The sequence below is a fragment of the Oncorhynchus mykiss genome, chromosome 2 (genome assembly GCF_013265735.2).
Source record: "Oncorhynchus mykiss isolate Arlee chromosome 2, USDA_OmykA_1.1, whole genome shotgun sequence".
In the NCBI taxonomy this organism is placed as follows: domain Eukaryota; kingdom Metazoa; phylum Chordata; class Actinopteri; order Salmoniformes; family Salmonidae; genus Oncorhynchus; species Oncorhynchus mykiss.
The window spans coordinates 82,462,690-82,487,570 of record NC_048566.1 but is presented as its reverse complement, the minus strand read 5'-3'; the positions used below and the strand labels follow the sequence as shown (position 1 = coordinate 82,487,570).

Here is a 24,881-nt window from a genome sequence, read left to right as displayed (position 1 = left end):
TGCTAACCATCTGAATCGCCGCGTCCCAAACACTCACTGAACCCATATTTACTTTCTATCCCTTTTCGATTTTTAATTTGTTTATACCTTCCGGTAACCTGCCTCACCCAATGTGATACGGAACCGCTATTATCTTTACATTTTTAGAACACACTCAAGAACCTTCAGAAGCTAACCAGCTAACTGGCTACAAGCTATTTAGTCATTGTTAGTTTTCTAACCTGGATAACACTCGCCAGTCCAGCTTCCCTGCCCCATCCACCGCTGCCCCTTGGACACTGATCACTTGGCTACATAGCTGATGCAGGCTGGACTGTCCATTAATTCACGGTAATCCATTCTGCTTGTTTATGTTTTATCTGTCGGCCCCAGCCGCACTTAGGCTCTGTGTGTAGTTAATCCGACCCTCTCTGCCTAATCTATCGCCATTCTACCTGCTGTTGTTGTGCTAGCTGATTAGCTGTTGTTGTCTCACCTACTGTTTTAGCTAGCTCTCCCAACTCAACACCTGTGATTACTGTATGCCTTGCTATATGTCTCTCTCAAATGTCAATATGCCTTGTATACTGTTGTGCAGGTTAGTTATCATTGTTTTAGTTTACAATGGAGCCCCTAGTTCCACTCTTTATACCCCTGATACCTCCTTTGTCCCACCCCCCACACATGCGGTGACCTCACCCATTACAACCAGCATGTCCAGAGATACAACCTCTCTCATCATCACCCAGTGCCTGGGCTTACCTCCGCTGTACCCGCACCCCACCATACCCCTGTTTGCGCATTATGCCCTGAATATATTCTACCATGCCCAGAAACCTGCTCCTCTTATTCTCTGTCCCCAACGCCCTAGGCGACCAGTTTTGATAGCCTTCAGCCGCACCCTCATACTACTCCTTCTCTGTTCCGCGGGTGATGTGGAGGTAAACCCAGGCCCTGCATGTCCCCAGGCACCCTCATTTGTTGACTTCTGTGATCGAAAAAGCCTTGGTTTCATGCATGTCAACATCAGAAGCCTCCTCCCTAAGTGTGTCTTACTCACTGCTCTAGCACACTCTGCTAACCCTGATGTCCTTGCCGTGTCTGAATCCTGGCTCAGGAAGGCCACCAAAAATTCTGAGATTTCCATACCCAACTATAACATCTTCCGTCAAGATAGAACTGCCAAAGGGGGAGGAGTTGCAGTCTACTGCAGAGATAGCCTGCAAAGTAATGTCATACTCTCCAGGTCCATACCCAAACAGTTTGAACTACTAATTTTGAAAATTACTCTCTCCAGAAATAAGTCTCTCACTGTTGCCGCCTGCTACCGACCCCCCTCAGCTCCCAGCTGTGCCCTGGACACCATTTGTGAATTGATCGCCCCCCATCTAGCTTCAGAGTTTGTTCTGTTAGGTGACCTAAACTGGGATATGCTTAACACCCCGGCAGTCCTACAATCTAAGCTAGATGCCCTCAATCTCACTCAAATCATCAAGGAACCCACCAGGTACAACCCTAACTCTGTAAACAAGGGCACCCTCATTGACGTCATCCTGACCAACTGGCCCTCCAAATACACCTCCGCTGTCTACAACCAGGATCTCAGCGATCACTGCCTCATTGCCTGTATCCGCTACGGAGCCGCAGTCAAACGACCACCCCTCATCACTGTCAAACGCTCCCTAAAACACTTCTGTGAGCAGGCCTTTCTAATCGACCTGGCCCGGGTATCCTGGAAGGACATTGACCTCATCCCGTCAGTTGAGGATGCCTGGTCTTTCTTTAAAAGTAACTTCCTCACCATTTTAGATAAGCATGCTCCGTTCAAAAAATGCAGAACTAAGAACAGATATAGCCCCTGGTTCACTCCAGACCTGACTGCCCTCGACCAGCACAAAAACATCCTGTGGCGGACTGCGCTAACATCGAATAGTCCCCGCGATATGCAACTGTTCAGGGAAGTCAGGAACCAATACACACAGTCAGTCAGGAAAGCTAAAGCCAACTTCTTCAGGCAGAAGTTTGCATCCTGTAGCTCCAACTCCAAAAAGTTCTGGGACACTGTGAAGTCCATGGAGAACAAGAGCACCTCCTCCCAGCTGCCCACTGCACTGAGACTAGGTAACATGGTCACCACCGATAAATCCATGATTATCGAAAACTTCAACAAGCATTTCTCAACGGCTGGCCATGCCTTCCGCCTGGCTACTCCAACCTCGGACAACAGCTCCCCCCCCCCCGCAGCTACTCGCCCAAGCCTCTCCAGGTTCTCCTTTACCCAAATCCAGATAGCAGATGTCCTGAAAGAGCTGCAAAACCTGGACCCGTACAAATCAGCTGGGCTGGACAATCTGGACCCTCTATTCCTGAAACTATCCGCCGCCATTGTCGCAACCCCTATTACCAGCCTGTTCAACCTCTCTTTCATATCGTCTGAGATCCCCAAGGATTGGAAAGCTGCCGCAGTCATCCCCCTCTTCAAAGGGGGCGACACCCTGGACCCAAACTGTTACAGACCTATATCCATCCTGCCCTGCCTATCTAAGGTCTTCGAAAGCCAAGTCAACAAACAGGTCACTGACCATCTTGAATCCCACCGTACCTTCTCCGCTGTGCAATCTGGTTTCCGAGCCGGTCACGGGTGTACCTCAGCCACGCTCAAGGTACTAAACGATATCATAACTGCCATCGATAAAAGACAGTACTGTGCAGCCGTCTTCATAGACCTTGCCAAGGCTTTCGACTCTGTCAATCACCGTATTCTTATCGGCAGACTCAGTAGCCTCGGTTTTTCGGATGACTGCCTTGCCTGGTTTACCAATTACTTTGCAGACAGAGTTCAGTGTGTCAAATCGGAGGGCATGCTGTCCGGTCCTCTGGCAGTCTCTATGGGGGTGCCACAGGGTTCAATTCTCGGGCCGACTCTTTTCTCTGTATATATCAATGATGTTTCTCATGCTGCGGGCGATTCCCTGATCCACCTCTATGCAGACGACACCATTCTATATACTTCCGGCCCGTCCTTGGACACTGTGCTATCTAACCTTCAAACGAGCTTCAATGCCATACAGCACTCCTTCCGTGGCCTCCAACTGCTCTTAAACGCTAGTAAAACCAAATGCATGCTTTTCAACCGTTCGCTGCCTGCACCCGCACGCCTGACCAGCATCACCACCCTGGATGGTTCCGACCTTGAATATGTGGACATCTATAAGTACCTAGGTGTCTGGCTAGACTCTAAACTCTCCTTCCAGACCCATATCAAACATCTCCAATCGAAAATCAAATCAAGAGTCGGCTTTCTATTCCGCAACAAAGCCTCCTTCACTCACGCCGCCAAACTTACCCTAGTAAAACTGACTATCCTACCGATCCTCGACTTCGGCGACGTCATCTACAAAATTGCTTCCAACACTCTACTCAGCAAACTGGATGCAGTTTATCACAGTGCCATCCGTTTTGTCACTAAAGCACCTTATACCACCCACCACTGCGACTTGTATGCTCTAGTCGGCTGGCCCTCGCTACATATTCGTCGCCAGACCCACTGGCTCCAGGTCATCTACAAGTCCATGCTAGGTAAAGCTCCGCCTTATCTCAGTTCACTGGTTACGATGGCAACACCCATCCGTAGCACGCGCTCCAGCAGGTGTATCTCACTGATCATCCCTAAAGCCAACACCTCATTTGGCCGCCTTTCGTTCCAGTTCTCTGCTGCCTGTGACTGGAACGAATTGCAAAAATCGCTGAAGTTGGAGACTTTTATCTCCCTCACCAACTTCAAACATCTGCTATCCGAGCAGCTAACCGATCGCTGCAGCTGTACATAGTCTATTGGTAAATAGCCCACCCATTTTCACCTACCTCATCCCCATACTGTTTTTATTTATTTATTTTTATTTTTCTGCTCTTTTGCACACCAATCTCTACCTGTACATAACCATCTGATCATTTATCACTCCAGTGTTAATCTGCATAATTGTAATTATTTGCCTACCTTCTCATGCCTTTTGCACACAATGTATATATAGACTCCCCTTTTTTCTACTGTGTTATTGACTTGTTAATTGTTTACTCCATGTGTAACTCTGTGTTGTCTGTTCACACTGCTATGCCTTATCTTGGCCAGGTCGCAGTTGCAAATGAGAACTTGTTCTCAACTAGCCTACCTGGTTAAATAAAGGTGAAATAAAAAATAAAAAAAAAATAAAACCTGAGCTCCAATTTCGAGTCTCATTGCAAAGGGTCTGAATACTTTTGTAAATAAGGTATTCTTCTTCTTTTTGTAACACATTTGCAAACATGTCTAAACTGGTTTTCGCTTTGTCATTTTGGGGTATTGTGTGTAGATTGAGGAGGAAATACATTTTATTCATTCCATTTTAGAGTAAGGCTGTAACAAAATGTGGAAAAAGCGAAGGGGTCTGAATTATTTCTGATTGCACTGTACATATGTGTGTGTTTTCAAGATATCATCCTAATGTTAGATAGGGTTTTATCTATAACTTAATGGGGCTCTTAGCTTATGTTCTGGGAATGTTCCCAGTTTGCTGTGTGCTGTCTGAAATAGTCAGCTGAGAATCACCCCCATCTCACCTGATGGAAGAAAGAGTCCGCCAACAAGTGTATATTTTGTTTCCCTCGCTGATGTTTATCACCACAGAAAGAGGTATAGGCAGGCAGACATTCATCACTGGATAGAGAGGAGAAGTAGTACATTGTCAACAACAGACTTGGTATTGAGCAGATGGTTTAGGGGATGATGTCTCTGCTTGGTGATTGACATCAGAATGCCTCACTGAATGGCAATGATCTCTCACTGGTCTGTTTCATTGTAAGGACTGTCTCTCTACACCTCATGTGTCTGTCCTTGACAATCAGACTGTCTTTGTTACTCTCCCGCAGTAGCATGCCCATGCACACTCATGTGCATGTCACACACACACACATACATATCCTCTCAATATACTTATTACAGGCTATGCTAAAACCCTACACCCCAACCTGAGTACTCCGTTCTGCCACCTCTGGTCTCCTGGCCTCTACAGGAGGGCGGCTTAACGCTCAGCCCAGTCAAAGCTCTTTTTTTTGGTTTGTGTAACAAGCTCCTGCCCATCATCGAAAAACATCTGAAACCCTACCTCTTCAAATAGTATCTTAAATAATCCCACAGCACCCCCCCCCCCCCCCCCCCCCCTCTCGCACCTCTTCCTCAGCATCTGCTAAATGACTAAAATGTGAATGTTTATCGGTCGACCGATTATGATTTTTCAACGCCGATACCTATTATTGGAGGACCAAAAAAGCCGATACCGATTTAAAAATATATATATATATATAATAGTAATAAATACATTTTTTAAAATGTATTTGTTATAATGACAATTACAACAATACTGAATTAACACTTATTTTAACTTAATATAATACATAAATAAAATCAATTTAGCCTCAAGTAGATAATGAAACATGTTCAATTTGGTTTAAATAATGCAAAAACAAAGTGTTGGAGAAGAACGTAAAAGTGCAATATGTGCTACGTAAGAAAGGTAACGTTTCAGTTCCTTGCTCAGAACATGAGACCATATGAAAGCTGGTGGTTCCTTTTTACATGAGTCTTCAATATTCCCAGGTAAGAAGTTTTAGGTTATAGTTATTATAGGACTATTTCCCTCTATACCATTTGTATTTCATTAACCTTTGACTATTGGATGTTCTTATAGGCACTTTAGTATTGCCAGTGTAACAGTATAGCCTCCATCCCTCTCCTCGCTCCTCCCTGGGCTCGAACCAGCAACACAACGACAACAGCCACCACATCGAAGCAGCGTTACCCATGCAGAGCAAGGGAAACAACCACCCCAAGGCTCAGAGCGAGTGAAGTTTGAAATGCTATTAGCGAGCGCTAACTAGCCAGCCATTTCACTTCGGTCACACCAGCCTCATCTCAGGAGTTGATAGGTTTGAAGTCCTAAACAGCGCAATGCTTGACGCACAACGAAGAGCTGCTGGCAAAACGCACGAAAGTGCTGTTTGAATGAATGTTTACGAGCCTGCTTCTGCCTACCACCGCTCAGTCGGATACTTAGATGCTTATATGCTCAGTCAGATTATATGCAACACAGGACACGCTAGATAATATCTAGTAATATCATCAACCATGTGTAGTTAACTAGTGATTATGATTGATTGATTGTTTTTTATAAGATAAGTTTAATGCTAGCTAGCAACTTACCTTGGCTTACTGCATTTGCGTAACAGGCAGTCTCCTTGTGGAGTGCAACGAGAGAGAGGCAGGTCGTTATTGTGTTGGACTAGTTAACTGTAAGGTTGCAATCCCCCGAGCTGACGAGGTGAAAATCTGTCTTTCTGCCCATGAACGAGGCAGTTAACCCACCGTTCCTAGGCTGTCATTGAAAATAAGAATGTGTTCTTAACTGACTTGCCTAGTTAAATAAAGATTAAATAAAGGTGTAAAAAAAAATAAAAAATTAAATACCGATTTCCAATTGTTATGAAAACTTGAAATCGGCCCTAATTAATCGGCCATTCCGATTAATCGGTCGACCTCTAGTTGAAATGGATTGGGTATCTGTAATAGTCTGTAACATATCTGTAATAGTGGAAGTACCTAGTGTTGACTGATTGGCTGTACTTTGTGTGTTCCAGCTAGCCAGACACAGCAAGTTCCTGCAGCAGAGCTTGAGGCCGCTAGCGGCGGGGCTGCTGCTGAATGATGACACGGAGGGAGGCGACGCCCTTGGTTACTATGCCAACCACACCGCTCAGATAGAGGTAGACCTCACCCAGACAGTCTTCATCCAATCACATCATCCTATTATCTCAACCCAGTGGCAAAAACTGGTTGAAATTATGTCATGATTTTTATTTCAACCAGTTTTTGGTTGTAATGTGACCAAATCATCCAATTTTGCTCGCTGGAAAGCTACAGGCCTCTTCTGCGCTTTTTTTTGCTCGGGGGTTTGTGGTATATGGCCAAGGGCTGTATCCAGGCAAACTGCATTGCACCGTGAATAAGAGCAGTCCTTAGCCGTGGTATATTGGCCATATTCCATACCTCCTCTGGCCTTATTGTTTAAATATACAGTACCAGTCAAAAGTTTGGACACAGCTACTCTCAAGGGTTTTTCTTTATTTTTACTATTTTATACAATGTAGAATATTAGTGAAGACATCAAAACTATGAAATAACACATAGTAATATCACATAGTTTCTTCACTAGGCTATTCTGGGGCGGCAGGGTAGCCTAGTGGTTAGAGCGTTGGACTAGTAACCGAAAGGTTGCAAGTTCAAATCCCCGAGCTGAAAGGGTACACATCTGTCGTTCTGCCTCTGAACAGGCAGTTAACCATCATTGAAAATAAGAATTTGTTCTTAACTGACTTGCCTAGTTAAATAAAGGTAAAATTTTATTTGATGTCTTGATGACAGCTTTGCACACTCTTGGCATTCTCTAAACCAGCTTCATAGTCACCTGGAATGCATTTCAATTAGATATTAGATATACCCCTGAAAGTACAGCTACTTTTGTTCTTGTTCTTTCGTCAGATTGTGCGTCACGACCGCACCATGGAGCAGATAGTGTTTCCAGTGCCCAACATCTGTGAGTACCTGACAGAGGAGTCCAAGACGCGCGTGTTCACTACAACCGAGAGGGATGACCAGGGCAGCAAGGTCAACGATTTCTTCACGCAGTTTGACGACCTCTATAATGAGATGCGCTGGCAGAAGAAGATACGCAGTAAGATAAAAAGTTTTACACTGATGAACAATTCTGGTGGTGAAATAATGGCTACATTGTGATACAGGGACATTAACCAGTTGTCCCGTGTCACTATAGATAACCTGGCTCTGTTCTGGTTCTCTCGGCACATCTCTCTCTGGGGAAGCATCTCTTTCTACCTAGCCGTTCTAGTCAACGTGGCCGTGGCTCTCTTCTACCCCTTTGGAGATGACGGAGATGAAGGTGAGATGTCCTACAGCAAGTTCTTATTCATTAGAGACAGTTTGAGACAGTTATATAATGTCCTCATCTGCTTGCATGTGCCTCGCCTTTCAAGGTATTTTTGTACTTCCCTTATGCACTATGCTTTTCTGCACACTCACTATACCACTGGTCAATATAATCTACCAGTCGACTGTCTATCCTGCCCTTTATCCATAGTGACAATAGTGGTAGTTGGATTCTGTGTCCTGTGTCTAGACCTGTAATTGGTTAATCATACCAAACATAAAATAATTTAATTGTGACCGACCGGCTCGATTCTGTCTTTATGTAGCAAAATTGGAAATTGTGTTTTTTACATTGGATAAACAAGACTCTGAGCTATAAAATTGTATATCATACACTACAGTTGAGGAACAATGGGAAAGTAATCCTGCTTTGAGAGTTAATAAACTTGTAACCTCACTTTTGAAAAAATAGCCCTTGAATGTTTTGGTACTACTACTGGAGAGCCCTTCTTTGTCTGCACCCATTCAGCATCGTTCACACCCTTTTAAGCTTTAGCCCCACCCATCTCTTTAAGGATTCACATGTGAGGCTATGTACTAAACAACCAAAGTTTTTCAAGACTAAAGGCTGGTTTATACTACGGATGTTTGTAAATTTAATCTGGAGTGTCTGAGTGTGCTCTGGGTGTTCGAAAGCTCAGAGCGTTGCCAGATTGGCCATTTGAAAAATTCAGAGCACACTGAACGCTCTGGCTGAAAAGTAGGATTGATCTGAGCATTCTGACCGAACAGCAGCAGTCAAGCACCCAAGCTAACTGGCTAATGTTGGCTAGCTTGCTAGCTACTTCCAGACCCAAATGAGAGAACAGCTCACTCTGACCATTTTACTCGCTCTAACAGAGCTGGTTAGGCTGTTTTTATGTCATCCAGAACATTGGTGACTGCAACTGTGCTGCTGGCAATAATGTAATTAAGTTTTTTTTGACACCAACCATATTCAACGTGTGTTGAGCATTCGTAAATTTGTCAGTTATTCTGAGCGAATTTACCAGCTATGTCTATCGAAAGTTGTTGAAGTGACAACATAAACATTCTATAGAAATAGTTACTTGCATGGTGCAGTCTTTTGTTTAGACATGTATCTAGCTAGCTAAACAATGACCCATAATCCCAACTCATAACGTTACTACCCAGCATGAATCTGAAGGTAGCTAACCAAACAGGTTCAATGTTAGCTAGCTAACATTAGGCTTAAACTAGAAATCCAAATGGCTCTGAGATATGAATAATATTACTACACAGATCATACACACAACGTTAGCTAGCTAGCCAGCCTATTAACTTTAGCTAGTTAGTTAACAGTACACTTTAACTTGAAATGAAAATTACTTTCTGACAAAATGAGTAATGTGAAATATTTAAAACCGGAGCCTTCTGTGTGTTCTCTTTTCGACTCCATCTGCATATTTGCAGTCAAACACCAGAATTCTCTCCATCTCCTTAGCTATCATACTCGAATTCCATAATTTCAAAACTCAGTCCTTCAGAAAGTGGAGAGCAACACTTTATGCAGTTCTACTACGTGAGATCTTTAAAAAAAAAAGCTGTGTTAGAAAGTATTACATTTATTACAACACATACAGCTCATATTATAAACCGAAGCATGCTACATGGCAGACCAATCCGAACTCCTCTATCGGCATGTCCAGCCCACTCATTATCTTAGCCAGTCATGGCTTGCAGGAAGATTTCGGTATTTTTTCCATGGCTAAACCAACTAGGCTCGTAATTTAACAATTTTACAGATGGCATACAAGTTTGTTATTAAGGCACATGAAAGTTCACAAGGCAATTCTGCCACAAAAAAAAACACATTTTAATAAAATTAAAAAAAAGGTTTTGTTCAAATGACTGTCCTGTGAAGTAGTGAAGCACGACTTACGCATAGTTTCCTGAAACGAGTCACAATTTTCTATATAAATCTACAAGATAGAGGAATAACTGATAGGCAGTGGAGGCCAGGTGCTTCATTGTAAATGAAAGAACAGCGACGACACGCAGCTCAAAAAGCTCCCCTATTGATCTTGTTTTAGGGACAATAAAATGATCCTACCTAGACTAGCCTACAACACCACAATCCAATGGATAATTGCATAATTTTTTTCTCGTGATCACAATTCTACTCTAGGCTGTAAACTGCAGTGAAAATGTCATGTGAATAATGGCGCAAAAACACTGTTATTTGAATGTTTGATTCCATTCATTCCATTTGGAATAGTAGTGGGTCTACTCTCAACAGTTTACAGAAAGGCACAGTAGCAGGCCAGTCTGGCTGTATTTTTACTTCTGATACTGGAGCGCTGTCTGTTGCCGATCATCATTATCCCAAGTCATCCTGGCCACAGGCCTATGCTCCCAGCAGGCCCAGTTATTCAGGAAAGCTTAACACGAGCAGCCATTCCTCGATCTAGACCCTAACGCTTCAATATAGCCTAAATATTTGTCATTTAACTTTTTAAATGTATTACCTTTTGTGTGTGGCATTAGTCACAATATTTTAATCTGATTATACTACTTAAAGTCTCCTGAAGGCTATCTGTGCATGTTCATCCACTCTACTATAATTCCAACATCCAAACTGTGCAACTGCCATTCGATTAATGGAAAGAGAAACACCAAAAATAGTAATGACATTTGGAGATTGTCAAACCAAACAATCGATGCTGAGTAGGGAGGGATGCATTTAGATTTTTTTTTTAGATTTCGATTCGCTACTTGATTGTGTTGTTGAAAACGCAAACCATTATGATAAGCGCTCGAAGTCGTTAATCGGTATGCAGTTGTGTTGATTATTGGTTGTGTGTGGTGCATTGGCACAGAAACCTGTTGGTGGAAAATTTGTTGCATATATAATTATAAACTGGGTGGTTCGAACCCTGAATGCTTATTTGGCTGACAGCCGTGGTATTTCAGACCACGGGTATGACAAAATATTTATTTTGGTTGGTAACCATTTTATAATAGCAATAAGGCACCTCTAGGGTTTGTGGTATATGGCGAATATACCACGGCTAAGGGCTCCTCGTGCCTTTTTGCTTAATATTGCATCAAATTGTGAAAATCAGATTTCCCCCCAGCTGATCATTGTCTGCAGCCGGGTCTGACTGTAGTGTAATGAAACAGGCAGGGAGAGTGAGCTCGTCCGTGGTGGTCAGCAAATCCTCAAACTTCTGGCCTGTTAGCCCTGCATGGAAACATTACTTCTCATTTCATGATAGTAATAGAGAAATCTAAAGGTAGATCATGATCAAAAAGTTAAGCACAGAAGGAAAGTCCCAATCTTGTATGGCGAATTCTGCATGATCATGTGCGTGAAAATCACAGTAAATGTTGGTTCATGTGCTAAGGCAACAGTGTTTATGAGATGCACGCGGTCAGTGGTTTGGATATCACCAGTCTTCCCTTTGGGCCATTGTTTGACATTCCCCTCTGTTGCCTGTTGTGACTGGCTCTCGAAAGGCAGAGAACCTAGAGTGTTGTGCCAAGTGCTAGTCTGGTCCCAGATCTGTTTGTGCGGTCTTGCCAGTTGGCAGTTGTCACTTAGCTATAGGCTTGTCCTCAACTGGCAATACGGCACAAACAGATCTGGGACTAGGCTATGATGAAGCACTCTGCTCTGTTGCATAATACATGAACCCAAAGGCTTCAAATGCCAAATCTCTGAACAGTGTGAATGTCTTCATCTGTATTTGTTGTTTGTTTGTTTGTTTACTCCGTCCCCAGGCATCCTGCCCCCCTTTGTGTCCATCCTGCTGTGGGTGGCGTTGGTGGTGTGCACCGCCATGCTCTTCATCCTGCCCAAACCAGGGAGTGTCCGGCCCTTCCTGGTCTCTGTCATACTGCGCTCTATTTACACACTGGGCCTGGGCCCGACCCTGCTGCTACTGGGGGCCGCCAATGTAAGTACAGCAAAGTCAAATACAGACAAAATAGTTTTAAGTAAAATGTACAGTGTAATACTAAGAACTCCTGTTTTGTAATTTTAGCATCATCTTCTATTGAAGCCATCTTTCAGTCCTCTTTCCTCTCCTCTCTCCAGCTCCTAAATAAGATAGTGTTCCTGGTGAGCTTCGTGGGCAACCAGGGGACATTCACGCGGGGCTACAAGGCAGTGGTCATGGACATGCCCTTCCTCTACCACGTGGGCTACATCATCGTCTGTATGCTGGGCCTCTTTGTCCATGAGTTCTTCTACAGCTTCCTGGTTAGTGGAAACAATCTCTGCAACACTTCACCATTTAACTTAAAAAAATACAAGAACTTTATATTATTATTGCTCATTTATCATTTAAAATATCCATTCAATTGAATGAAGTGGATTAATTTAACTTGAAAGTACTTGGTTATCATGCGGAAAACATCAAATGGACTTTTAACAGTGATTAAGTCTGGACCTTTCTTGGTGCCATGTGATCCCGGCAGGTGGTTATAGTGTGGTTTCATCATTTAGCTCCATGGTCTCCTTGTTCCCCCACTTGAACCAGGTTTTTCAGACACAGCTGCATTTGCAGAAAGCCACATCATCTCCTTCTTTTGCTGTTGCTGTTCGGAAGCTATGTGATATCGGGTGCCTTTACAGCTCTCCTAAAGCTGTTTGTGCCCGTGTGTGTCCCCGTGTCTGCATTTGTCTGACTGTGTGTCTGTCCCCCTCAGCTTTTTGATCTGCTGAACCGCGAGGAAACCCTGCTGAACGTGATTAAGAGCGTGACACGTAATGGGCGCTCCATCGTCCTCACAGCTGTGCTGGCCCTCATTCTGGTCTACCTCTTCTCCATCGTGGGCTTCCTCTTCCTCAAGGACGACTTCCTCATGGACGTGCAACGTCTGCCAGGTCAGTACCCATAGACTTCCCCTTGTCTTCAGCCCAGAACCCTGTACTCTATCCTAGGTGTCTACACTATAAAACACAGTCACCCCCTACTCACTACCTTTGCCTCTATACCCTACCCTAGGTCTCTGCACTTTTACCCCAGTTCAATTAGTACTAGTACCCAATGTTCCTCAACCCCTTTACTACCCTAGGTCTCTGCCCATTTACTCTGCTCTGTCGCCCCCCCCCCCTGCTCCCCCACACAACCCACCCTCCTCAGCCTGTCCTGCTGATCGCTGATATGGTCACTGCTCAGTATAGGATGCATGATTTCTGATGTTGCTCCCGAACACCTCTTACACTGGATTGTGGCCACATAGTCTCCCCATTAGTCCTGCCACCCACACCTAACCGTTGCCCTTCAATACCCACACCTGACTGGCCAACTCTATGGCCCTCAATCGTAAGAACTTCCTCATACAGCCAGTATACAATCTGACCACTATCTAATAATGACATCATTGCAATTAATTTTGCCCACTGGGTAGTAGGGCTGTGTGATTTTTGCACATTAATCCAAATGTCTGTATCGCAGAATCAAGGTTTTTTGTATTTTTGTCCGCTTGTTATATTTTTGGGCTCGTCTCGTTTGCTCCTTCTGTGCTGTGTGCACCTTCCCATTTACACCAGATATATGTATATAATGATGAGATGCTCATGTCTCTGCACTAACAATAGGAGTTGTTGTCCCAAAGGCGGGAAGGCAGGTGACAAGCCTGTGCCCAAAGGCAGGTGACAAGCCTGCCTTCCCTCCTAAATAAGCGCATATAAAAGCTTTGGGCTTATTTTGGACAGGTTTTGGCAAGAGTGAAACCTCTTGCTTCTCATCTTTCTCTGGTTTACATACACACCCAAGCCCACTCTGACAAATGGTTTTGCTATTTGCATTTTAGGTTTGGTCCAACAGAATCGGTCATATGGACACCGAAACACATGGAGACATTATTTTACTGTAATAGAGGAGAAATTAACCTTTCGACCATACCCTGTTTGTTTCAACTCCTCAAATTCCGAGCGGCGCAGACACTACTAAAATGGATGTGTCCATGAACATTCATTCTGGAAAAATAATGGCCAGTTTGTTGCACATGTATCGCTAGCAGTATTTTAGTCAAGTAAAGATAGCTATACTAGCTGTTTAGTCTGTGTTTTATAAATGTGCAATAAGTATAAAACAATTATATAAGGAATTGTCAACTCGTTCTCATTCTGATAAATAAGGTAGGCCACTTGATTTCAACCTCTGAACAAATTGGACAGGCTAACATGCTGTTCAAACAGTTGGAGAAGGACAGAATGGTGTGTTCATAACAATTCAACTCTTTTACCTTGTTAGCTAGCAAATAGACTTCTTCTGTTTGAGAGATTGTTAATGAGATTGGTGTTAATTTTCTATAATGCCTGCTACGTTATTAGTGATGTGCATTATGCATGGTTCTGGTCAAATTTGTAACAAAAGTGGTATTTTTATAGACAGACCTGAAAGCCAGATCAGTGATTATTGCAAAAACAAAAAGAAAGGTACAACTATTTAACCTAGCAGTTAAGAGAGTTGGGCCAGTAAGAGCTGACTAGGTATAACAAATCTGTTGATGTGCCCTGAGCAAAGCACTTAGCCCGAATTACTCCTGTAAGTTGCTCTGGATAAGAGCATCTGCTAAATGACTAAAATGTGAATGTCTTATGGTTGTGGAAGACATATTCAGCCGAGGTACAGTATAACTTCACACGCCCTGAATTCATTTGATTATTGCTGACTGTTTTAAATGTAGTGTTATTTGACCTTCAATTGTACAACAAAACTTATTTAGGGTAAACTTGAAACATTTATTAGATCTACACTACATGACCAAAAGTATGAGGACACCTGCTCGTCAAACATCTCATTCCAAAATCATGGGCATTAATATGGAGTTGGTTCCCCCCTTGCTGCTATAATAGCCTCCACTCTTCTGGGAAGGCTTTCTACTAGATTTTGGGTCATTGCTGCAGGGATTTCCATTCAGCCAAAAGAGCATTAGTGAGGTCGGGGACTGATGTTGGGCGATTAGGCCTGGCTTGCAGTCGGCATTCCAATTCATCCCAAAGGTGTTGTTGAGGTCAGTGCTCTGTTCTCTTTGCAGGCCATTCCAGTTCTCCCACACCGATCTCGACAAACCATTTCTGTATGGACCTTGCTTTGTGCACTGGGGCGTTGTGCTGAAACAGTAAAGGACCTTCCCCAAACTGTTGCCACAAAGTTAGAAGCACAGAATAATCTAGAATGCCATTGTATGCTGCAGCATTAAGATTTCCCTTCAGTGGAACTATGGGGCCTAGACCGAACCATGAAAAACAGCCCCAGACCATTATTCCTCCTCCACCAAAATTTACAGTTGGCACTATGCATTCGGGCAGGTAGCGTTCTCCTGACATCCTCCAAGTCCAGATTCGTCTGACTTCCAGATGGTGAAGCGTGATTCATCACTCCAGAAAACGCAATTCCACTGAGTCCAATGGTGGTGAGCTTTACACCACTCCGGCAGTTTGAAACTCGGTAGTGAGTGTTGCAACTGAGGGCAGACCATTTTTATACGTTACGCACTTCAGCGGTCCCGTTCTGTGAGCTTCTGTGAGCTTGTGTGGACTATCAATTTGTGGTTGAGCTGTTGTTTCTCCTAGATGTTTCCACTAAACAATAACAGCACTTACAGTTGACCGGGGCAACTCTAGCAGGGCAGAAATTTAACAAACTTCTTGGAAAGGTGGCTGAGCTCTTCAGTACGGGCCATTCTACTGCAAGTGTTTGTCTATGGAGATTGCATGGCTGTGTGCTCAATTTTATACTCATGTCAGCAACGGGTGTGGCTGAAATAGTCAAATCCACTCATTTGAATGGGTGTCCACATACTGTTGGCTGTGTAGTGTATATCGTGATTCGCCCATAATTTTTTTTAAATCGAGAAATTAGTTTTTGCCCATATTGCCCAGCCCTACTGGTTATCATAGTTATCACCAGACAGTATTTCATGACATGCTGCTCTCTCTTCACAGACGCTCTGAGAATTATTAGTGGAAAGGGGTTGGAGAGTAAAGAGCATCTATTTTAGTGATGTCGCCTGTTGAAACTGAAGAAGGTTGATGTTTTGATTTGTCACTGCAGTACACATTAGGTTAGACAGGATAGACTGAGCAGTAGGATGGACTTTTTGTTTTCTGTCACAACAGCTATGTGGAATTGTCATTGAAAACTAGTAAACACATGTTTACTATACATTACTAGTTTACTAGACTAAAGGTTTTCGATAAACCTGTTCTCTGTCTTGGTTGACTAACTGTCTGTGCTTGCATGTTTGTGTGCGCTTGCTTATACAGTGCCTTCAGAAAGTATTCACACCCATTTACTTTTTCCACATTTGTGACCGACCAGCTCTATTTAGCTAAATTTGAAATTGTGTTTTTTACATTGGATAAAAGTAATCTCAAAGCTAGCAAATTGTATGTCATACACTGCAGGTGAGGAGTAAGGGGAGTAATTCTGCTTTGAAAGTTGATAAAGTTGGAACCCCATTTTTGAGAAAATAGTCCTTGAATGTTTTGGTATACCTACAGGAGAACTCTTCTTTGTCTTCACCCATTCAGTGTCCCCACCCATCTCTTTAAGGATTTGCATGTGAGGCCATGTGAGGCTAAACAGTGTGAGTAAGGTAGTGTAGTAAACAACCAAATATTTCAAGACTAAAAGTGGTGTAAGTATTAGAAAAAATACGCTTTATCTGGTCCTTGGCCTATATCCTAATCTGACTTTGGTGCACTTCATGTTTTTCTTCACATTACCATCTCTGGTAAACACACACTATATCAAATAAAATAAAAATGTACCCCTCAGCCACATCTAGCTAAGTGGATGGGTAAATATTGTCTAGACATGTACAGATGACCGCATAATTAGCAATGCAATGGATTTCTGAGATACTAAAAACAGATCATACACGTAATGTTAGTGTGCGAGCCAGCCAGGTAACAGTACACTTTAACTTGCAATGAAAATGATTTTCTGACAAATTAGATATGTATAATATCTGAAAGTGTAGCTAGATAGACTCTTACCCGTATACATGGATGAACACTTCTCCCTCTCTGTCACGGATGTCATGGTTGCCCTTAGTTTGAAGATGTAATCCGGAGACAGGTGTTTTATACAACAGCTTTCTGTGTTGTCTTTTTGACTCCCTCCACATATTTGCAATCAAACAACATGCTTTTCTCTAGCTCCTTAACTATCATACTCTGCTTCCACCGGGCATTCTACTGATTTCAAAACTCGGTCAACATCTTCGTGACAACAACACTGTTGATCGCCATTTCTTCCCCATCACTGTCATCAGAAGACTTTGACCCTGGTTCAGTGAAGATGTTTTTACCAAAATCAGGGATTTCGTCATTGTCAGAGTCAGCATTGCACCATCGTCCACCAGTAAGTAGTCCATCCCAACCTTTTCCCACTGATCTTTGTCAATAGTGCCTGTTAAATTCAGGGCAGCACTGCAGTTATTCATGATATCGTTCAAAAAAGCTGTGGTAGAAAGGATTATCTACACATACTGAGCTGCTCATGTTATAGACTTGTTATAGAAAGAAGCATGTTAGCTACATGGCAGTGTCATGTCTTTGGCTGTGCAGGATTAAGTGATATGACATGCTTTTCTATAAAATCCTTTCTCCGTAATTAATATCACCTGATTGAGCTAATCATGTAAATGTAATTAACTAGAGAGTCGGGGCACCACAAAATAATATTTATAGAGCTGTTATCTTCCGAATAAACTCTTAAAGACCTATGTCGTTGAAATTTCCTCTATTTACCAAATCATGGGAGCAAACCACACACACAAGTCAGAGTTAGTTATCAAAGTCCATCTTTAATTATATGAGCTCTATCACAACCCTGTGACTCTCAGATCGATTCAGTGTCTAACCATGAATTCTCTGAGAGCCCCCTTACAATGCAACTGAGTTCCTTTAATAGCAAAGACACACATAGTCACACAGCATAGACATAATTCATCGTTCAGCTCTGTCTCCTTTCCCAAACCCCAGAACCATAGACCAAATCCTCCATATCAACAGGCATATATCTAATTGTCATTTAGATACAACCAACTCAAAATACAACCTCCTGGACAAACTCACGGAGAGGAGAATGATTCCAGACACTGCCATCTCCGATGGGAAAACTAGGGAGTGAACTGGCACACACACAGTGGAGCAAAAGACATGTTTACACATGATGATACTTTGACCTCTCCCCTCTCAGCGGCCCATGCAACTTAGTCTTGACATAGAACAGATACTGCAACCCTGCCACACTATTATACAAAAATAACATTCTTGATGAGAAGTAATTTTACACACATTTGATTAATATAAAACATCTTACATATGTTACCAACAAATTCTGATTATCCCACGACACCTAATAATATTTTACATCAATAGCAATGTTAATCGTCACCTTAATTCCGTCTCATCTGAAAGTTGTAAATTCTTGGTTATCTTCGAACCCTGGCTAACAAGTTGAATCAGCAATACAAAATTGGGTTTAATTATTTATTTACTAAATACCTAACTAATCACACAGAATTACATATACAAAGAATGAATCATACCTTGATTACAAATCACGTCATAAAGGACAACGTCCCTAGCAGGCAGAACAGATATGACAGCTGGTTACACAAAAGAAAATGGGCTAGGTTTGAGTGAAAGAGCGGGAAGACTGAGGGACAAATGGAGAAGCTGTGCTATCGTAAATATAGTATCTTATGCATTCTAAATTACGGCCCATTTGGAAAAGGCAAATGCAATAAATATTTACTCTGAGCTGTGCTTCGGTAGGTTGGTGGTAGATGGAAGGCCGTGTTGCCCAACCGAGTCCTTTGTCCTTTGAAGAATGTCTCTGGTGGTCAATTGGATAAGTATTTGGTCACCTACAAACAAGCAAGATTTCTGGCTCACACAGACCTGTAACGCCTCTTCTTTAAGAGGCTCCTCTGTCCTCCACTCGTTACCTGTATTAATGGCACCTGTTTGAACTTGTTATCAGTATAAAAGACACCTGTCCACAACCTCAAACAGTCACACTCCAAACTTTTTGGTAAAAACTAAAATCGTCGTGTTAGGAGGACAAAGAATGCTGAGTTGCATCCAAAGAACACCATACCTACTGTGAAGCATGGGGGTGGAAACATCATGCTTTGGGGCTGTTTTCTGAAAAGGGACCAGGACGACTGATCCGTGTAAAGGAAAGAATGAATGGGGCCATGTATCGTGACATTTTGAGTGAAAACCTCCTTCAAGGTCCTGGAGTGGCCTAGCCAGTCTCCAGATCTCAACCCCATAGAAAATCTTTGGAGGGAGTTGAAAGTCTGTGTTGCCCAGCAACAGCCCAAAAACATCACTGCTCTAGAGGAGATCTGCGTCGAGGAATGGGCCAAAATACCAGCAACAGTGTGTGAAAACCTTGTGAAGACTTACAGAAAACGTTTGACCTCTGTCATTGCTAACAAAGGGTATATAACAAAGTATTGAGATAAATGTTTGTTTTTGTTTGTAGGTGACCAAATACTTATTTTCCACCATAATTTGCAAATAAATTCATTAAAAATCCTACAATGTGATTTTCTGGAATTTTTTGTCATTTTGTCTGTCATAGTTGAAGTGTACCTATGATGAAAATTACAGGCCTCTCTCGTCTTTTTAAGTGGGAGAACCTGCACAATTGGTGGCTGACTAAATACTTTTTTGCCCCACTGTACGTACACACAAACAGGAGGTGAGTTTTATCCTTCTCCATAGTTCTCATCACTGTGTATCACTACCCAGCCAACAGTTCCATTCCCCCGAGATTAGGGGAACCTTGAGAAGTACTCCCGTCCTATCATACATTTCTCAGAGTTCTAGTCAGGTCGGTTCAAACGCAGTTTAATTGTTCTCTGTATTTTACACTCACATTTATCTCCCTCCCAGTCCAACCGAGTTGGACTTATGTTTAATACTTTAATTATTCCTTATACATGCTACAAAATTATAATCCCCAATGGTTAATTTTCAGGGTAGAATTATTGAATCATTATCTCTAAACATATAAAATATTTTATCACAGCCAATGATGGCAAGCTGGAAGGTTCCTGGCTTTATCCGTGGCTAAACCAACTGGGCTCGTAATTTAACCATTTTATTCGTATTTACAGATGGCATACAAGTTTCTTATTAAGGTAAATGAAAGTTCAACATGTTCCAAAGTTCACATTTCTGCCAAAAAAATGCATTTAGGTAAAAAAAAATGTTTACATTCAAATGCCTCTCCTGTGAAGTGCGACATACGCCTAGTTTCCTGAAACTAGTCACATTAAAACAAAGCGCGAATTAAAAGTACGAATTTCGGAGCATCGTAGCACCATAAGGTGCAAAAACTAAACTTACCCAGTTGCGGACCACTTTTTGGAAGCACACCACTCGATTTCGTTTCTACGTTATATTGGCATCGAACATGTCACCCTCCCTAGGAGAGGGGGTGACCTCGATAATTTATTGTTAAAATGAGAGGCTGCCTGGATCTTTAATTTAAATGACTACCTCATCTCTGTACCCCACACGTACACTTATCTGTAAGGTCCCTCAGTCGATTTGTGAATTTCAGACACTGATTCAACCACAAAGACTAGGGAGGTTTTCCAATGCCTCGCAAAGAAGTGCACCTATTGGTAGATAAAACAAATAAAAAAGCAGACATTGAATAACCCTTTGAGCATGGCGAAGTTATTAATTACACTTTGAATGGTACGTCATCACACCCAGTCACAAAAAATATATAGGTGTCCTTCCTAACTCTGTTACCAGAGAGGAAGCCAATGGTGACTTTAAAACAGTTGCAGAGTTTAATGGCTGTGATGGGAGAAAACTGAAGATGGATCAACACTGTCGTGTGTTTGGCTATGATGGATTAAGTGATATGACATGCTATTCTATAAAATCTTTTCTCTGTAATTAAATTACCTGATTAAGCTAATCATGTAAATGTAATTAACTAGAAAGTCGGGACACCACGAAATAATGTTTATATAGCTGTTATCTTCCGAATAAACTCTTAAAGACCTGGTAATCTTTCACGTCAACATCAGTCAATATTGAATCGTCACCTTATTTCAGTCTCATCTGAACATTGTAGAATTCTTGGTTATCTTCACAAACCCTGGCTAACAAGTTGAATCAGCAATACAAACTTTGGTTTAATTATTTATTTACTAAATACCTAAATAATCACACAGAATTACATAAACACAGAATGGATCATACATTGATTACTAATTATGTCCTACAAGAAAACATATGACGGCTGGTTACACAAAGAGAGGGGGTTGGGCTTGAATGAAAGCGAGGGAGGACTGAAGAACAAAGGGAGAAGCTATGCAATCGTAAATACAGAATCTTATGCATTCTAAATAACCGCCCATTTGGAAAAGGAAAATGCAATAAATGTTTACTCTGAGCTGCGCTTCAATAGGTTGGTTATAGATGGAAGACCGTTTTAGCTCATGCTATATTCTTGCTGGTATAGTCAAAATTCATCCTTTCGGTGTGTTGATCGTCATCTTCACGTTGAAATTTGATGCTAATTTCGCTAGGTTATTATCTGAACCCTTTCAACGTGGGGACCGTCGTCCTCGGAACACAAAGTTACGTTTTCGTCAAGGGCTTTATATAGGAGGGGAGAGAAGGGCGTGTTTCATAGTTTATAACCATTGTCTGTTCACATGGGCAGGGCCACTGAGTTGAGCATATTTTACTCTATGACAAACCATTCTCTCATTAAGAAGCTAAATTACATTTAATCTTTTCACAAATAGTTTTATATTTAAACATTTAAATTGCACAACAATTCCATGTGAATCTGATAACTATAATGTGTAGACTTTCCAAGATACAGTTTGTCGTCCTAACATCAGTAATAATATCTCAAACGTCAACTGACCTGGCATCATTTTCATTTAGTACCAACGCATATTTTCAGCTGGTTGGATTACCGAAATAAGGTTCCTTTCCCCCCACCTTTTGATGTTCCCAGACACACTATGCTTAACAAAGGCTTTTCAAGAGTCTTACTGTAGAGTCAAGAGAGAGGAAAGGGAGAAAGGTATTTTTAGGGGTGTCATAAACCTCACCCACAGGCCAACGTCATGACAACACCATTGTAGTTAATCCACAATACTAACCTAAATGACAGAGTGAAAAGAAGGAAGTAAAAAATATTTCAAAACATACTGTCGTGGCCAAAAGTTTTGACAGGTCTGCTGCCTCTGTGTCTTTAGATATTTTTTGTCAGATGTTACTATGGAATACTGAAGTATAATTACAAGCATTCCATAAGTGTCAAAGGCTTTTATTGACAATTACATGAGGTTGATGCAAAGAGCCAATCTTTGCAGTGTTGACCCTTCTTTTTTCAAGACCTCTGCAGTCCACCCTGACATGCTGTCAATTAACTTCTGGGCCACATTCTGACTGATGGCAGCCCATTCAGGCATAATCAATGCTTGGAGTTTGTCAGAATTTGTGGGTTTTCTTTTGTCCACCCGCCTCTTGAGGATTGACCACAAGTTCTCAATGGGATTAAGATCTGGGGAGTTTCCTAGCCATGGACCCAAAATATTCATGTTTTGTTCCCCGAGCCACTTAGTTATCACACTTGCCTTATGGCAAGGTGCTCCATCATGCTGGAAAAGGCATTGTTCGTCACCAAACTGTTCCTGGTTGGTTGGGAGAAGTTGCTCTCGGAGGATGTGTTGGTACCATTCTTTATTCATGGCTGTGTTCTTAGGCAAAATTGTGAGTGAACCCACTCCCTTGGCTGAGAAGCAACCCCACCACATGAATGGTCTCAGGATGCTTTACTGTTGGCATGACACAGGACTGATGGAAGCACTCACCTTGTCTTCTCCGGACAAGCTTTTTCCGGATGCCCCAAACAATCGTAAAGGGGATTCATCAGAGAAAATGACTTTACCCCAGTCCTCAGCAGTCCAATCCCTGTACCCTTTGCAGAATATCAGTCTGTCCCTGATGTCTTTCCTGGAGAGAAGTGGCTTCTTTGCTGCCCTTCTTGACACCAAGCCATCCTCCAAAAGTCTTTGCCTCAATGTGCGTGCAGATGCACTCACACCTGCCTGCTGCCATTCCTGAGCAAGCTCTGTACTGGTGGTGCCCCGATCCCGCAGCTGAATCAACTTTAGGAGACGGTCTTGGCGCTTGCTGGACTTTCTTGGGCGCCCTGGAGCCTTCTTCCCAACAATTGATCCACTCTCCTTGAAGTTCTTGATGATCCGATAAATGGTTGATTTAGGTGCAATCATACTAGCAGCAATATCCTTGCCTGTGAAGCCCTTTTTGTGCAAAGCAATGATGATGGCACGTGTTTTCTTGCAGGTAACCATGGTTGACAGAGAAAGAACAATGATTCCAAGCACCACCCTCCTTTTGAAGCTTCCAGTCTGTTATTTGAACTCAATCAGCATGACAGAGTGATCTCCAGCCTTGTCCACGAGAGAATCACTGACATGATGTCAGCTGGTCCTTTTGTGGCAGGGCTAAAATGCAGTGGAAATGTTTTTTGGGGATTCAGTTAATTTGCATGGCAAAGAGGGACTTTGCAATTCATTGCAATTCATCTGATCACTCTTCATAACATTCTGGACTATATGCAAATTGCCATCAAAATGTCCATCCTGTTTTCAATAAGGCACTAAAGTAAAACTGCAAACAATGTGCCAAGAAATGAACTTTGTTTTATTTTTTATTTCACCTTTATTTAACCAGGTGGGCCAGTTGAGAACAAGTTCTCATTTACAACTGTGACCTGGCCACGATAAAGCAAAGCAGTGCGACACATACAACAACACAGAGTTACACATGGAATAAACAAATGTACAGTCAATAACACAATAGAAAAGTCTATATGCAGTGTTTTTAAATTAATGTAGTAAGATTAGGGAGGTAAAGGCAATAAATAGGCCAGAGTGGCAAAATAATTCAAATTTAGCAATTAAACACTGGAGTGATTGATGTGCAGAAGATGAATGTGCAAGTAGAATTACTGGGGTGCAAAGGAGAAAGAAAATAACAATATGGGGATGAGGTACGATGGTGCAATGATCTGTAAGCTGCTCTGACAGCTGATGCTTAAAGTTAGTGAGGGAGATATAAGCCTCCAGCTTCAGTGATTTTTGCAATTCGTTCCAGTCATTGGCAGCAGAGAACTGAAAAGAAAGGCGGCCAAAAGAGGAATTGGAATTCCCGTAATAAACGGGATTTTTTGTCAGGACAAGATGCTAGAATATGCATATAATTGACAGCGTAGGATAGAAAACACTCTAAAGTTTCCAAAACTGTAAAAAATATTTTCTGTGAGTATAACATAACTGATGTTGCAGGCGAAAGCCTGAGAAAAATCCAATCTGGAAGTGCCTGATGTTTTGAAAGGGCTGCGTTCCAATGCGTCCCTATTGAGCAGTGAATGGGCTATCAACCAGATTACTCTTTCTCCGTATTCCCAAAGCTGTCTACAGCATTGTGACGTAGTTTTACGCATTTATGTTGAAGAATACCCGTAGGCGGCTACATTGCGCAAGTGGTCACCTGATGGTCCCAGAGAGATTCTCGCGTAAAATACAGAGGTAGCCATTAATCCAATCGATCCTACTAAAAACTAATTGTCCCGATGGATATATTATTGAATATATATTTGAAAAACACCTTGAGGGATTGATTATAAACAACGTTTGCCATGTTTCTGTCGATATTATGGAGCTAATTTGGAATATTTTTCTCAGTTTTCGTGACTGCAATTTCCGGGCGATTTCTCAGCCAAACTTGAAGAACAAACGGAGCTATTTTGCCTACAAAAATAATATTTTTTGAAAAAAGGAACATTTGCTATCTAACTGGGAGTCTCGGGAGTGA

At 42.2% G+C, this 24,881-nt stretch overlaps 1 protein-coding gene across 2 annotated transcripts in view; it reads left to right on the top strand.

Annotated features, from left to right (window-relative positions):
- Positions 1-24,881, top strand: part of LOC110497694 (inositol 1,4,5-trisphosphate receptor type 2) — a 170,024-nt gene that overhangs the window by 111,811 nt on the left and 33,332 nt on the right. For both annotated transcript variants that reach the window (XM_036956593.1, XM_036956603.1), the window contains exons 46-51: positions 6,649-6,774; positions 7,550-7,742; positions 7,842-7,967; positions 11,738-11,913; positions 12,054-12,218; positions 12,668-12,845. In XM_036956593.1, the coding sequence (XP_036812488.1) occupies positions 6,649-6,774; positions 7,550-7,742; positions 7,842-7,967; positions 11,738-11,913; positions 12,054-12,218; positions 12,668-12,845 (964 nt within the window). The remainder of the gene's footprint in view (positions 1-6,648; positions 6,775-7,549; positions 7,743-7,841; positions 7,968-11,737; positions 11,914-12,053; positions 12,219-12,667; positions 12,846-24,881) is intronic.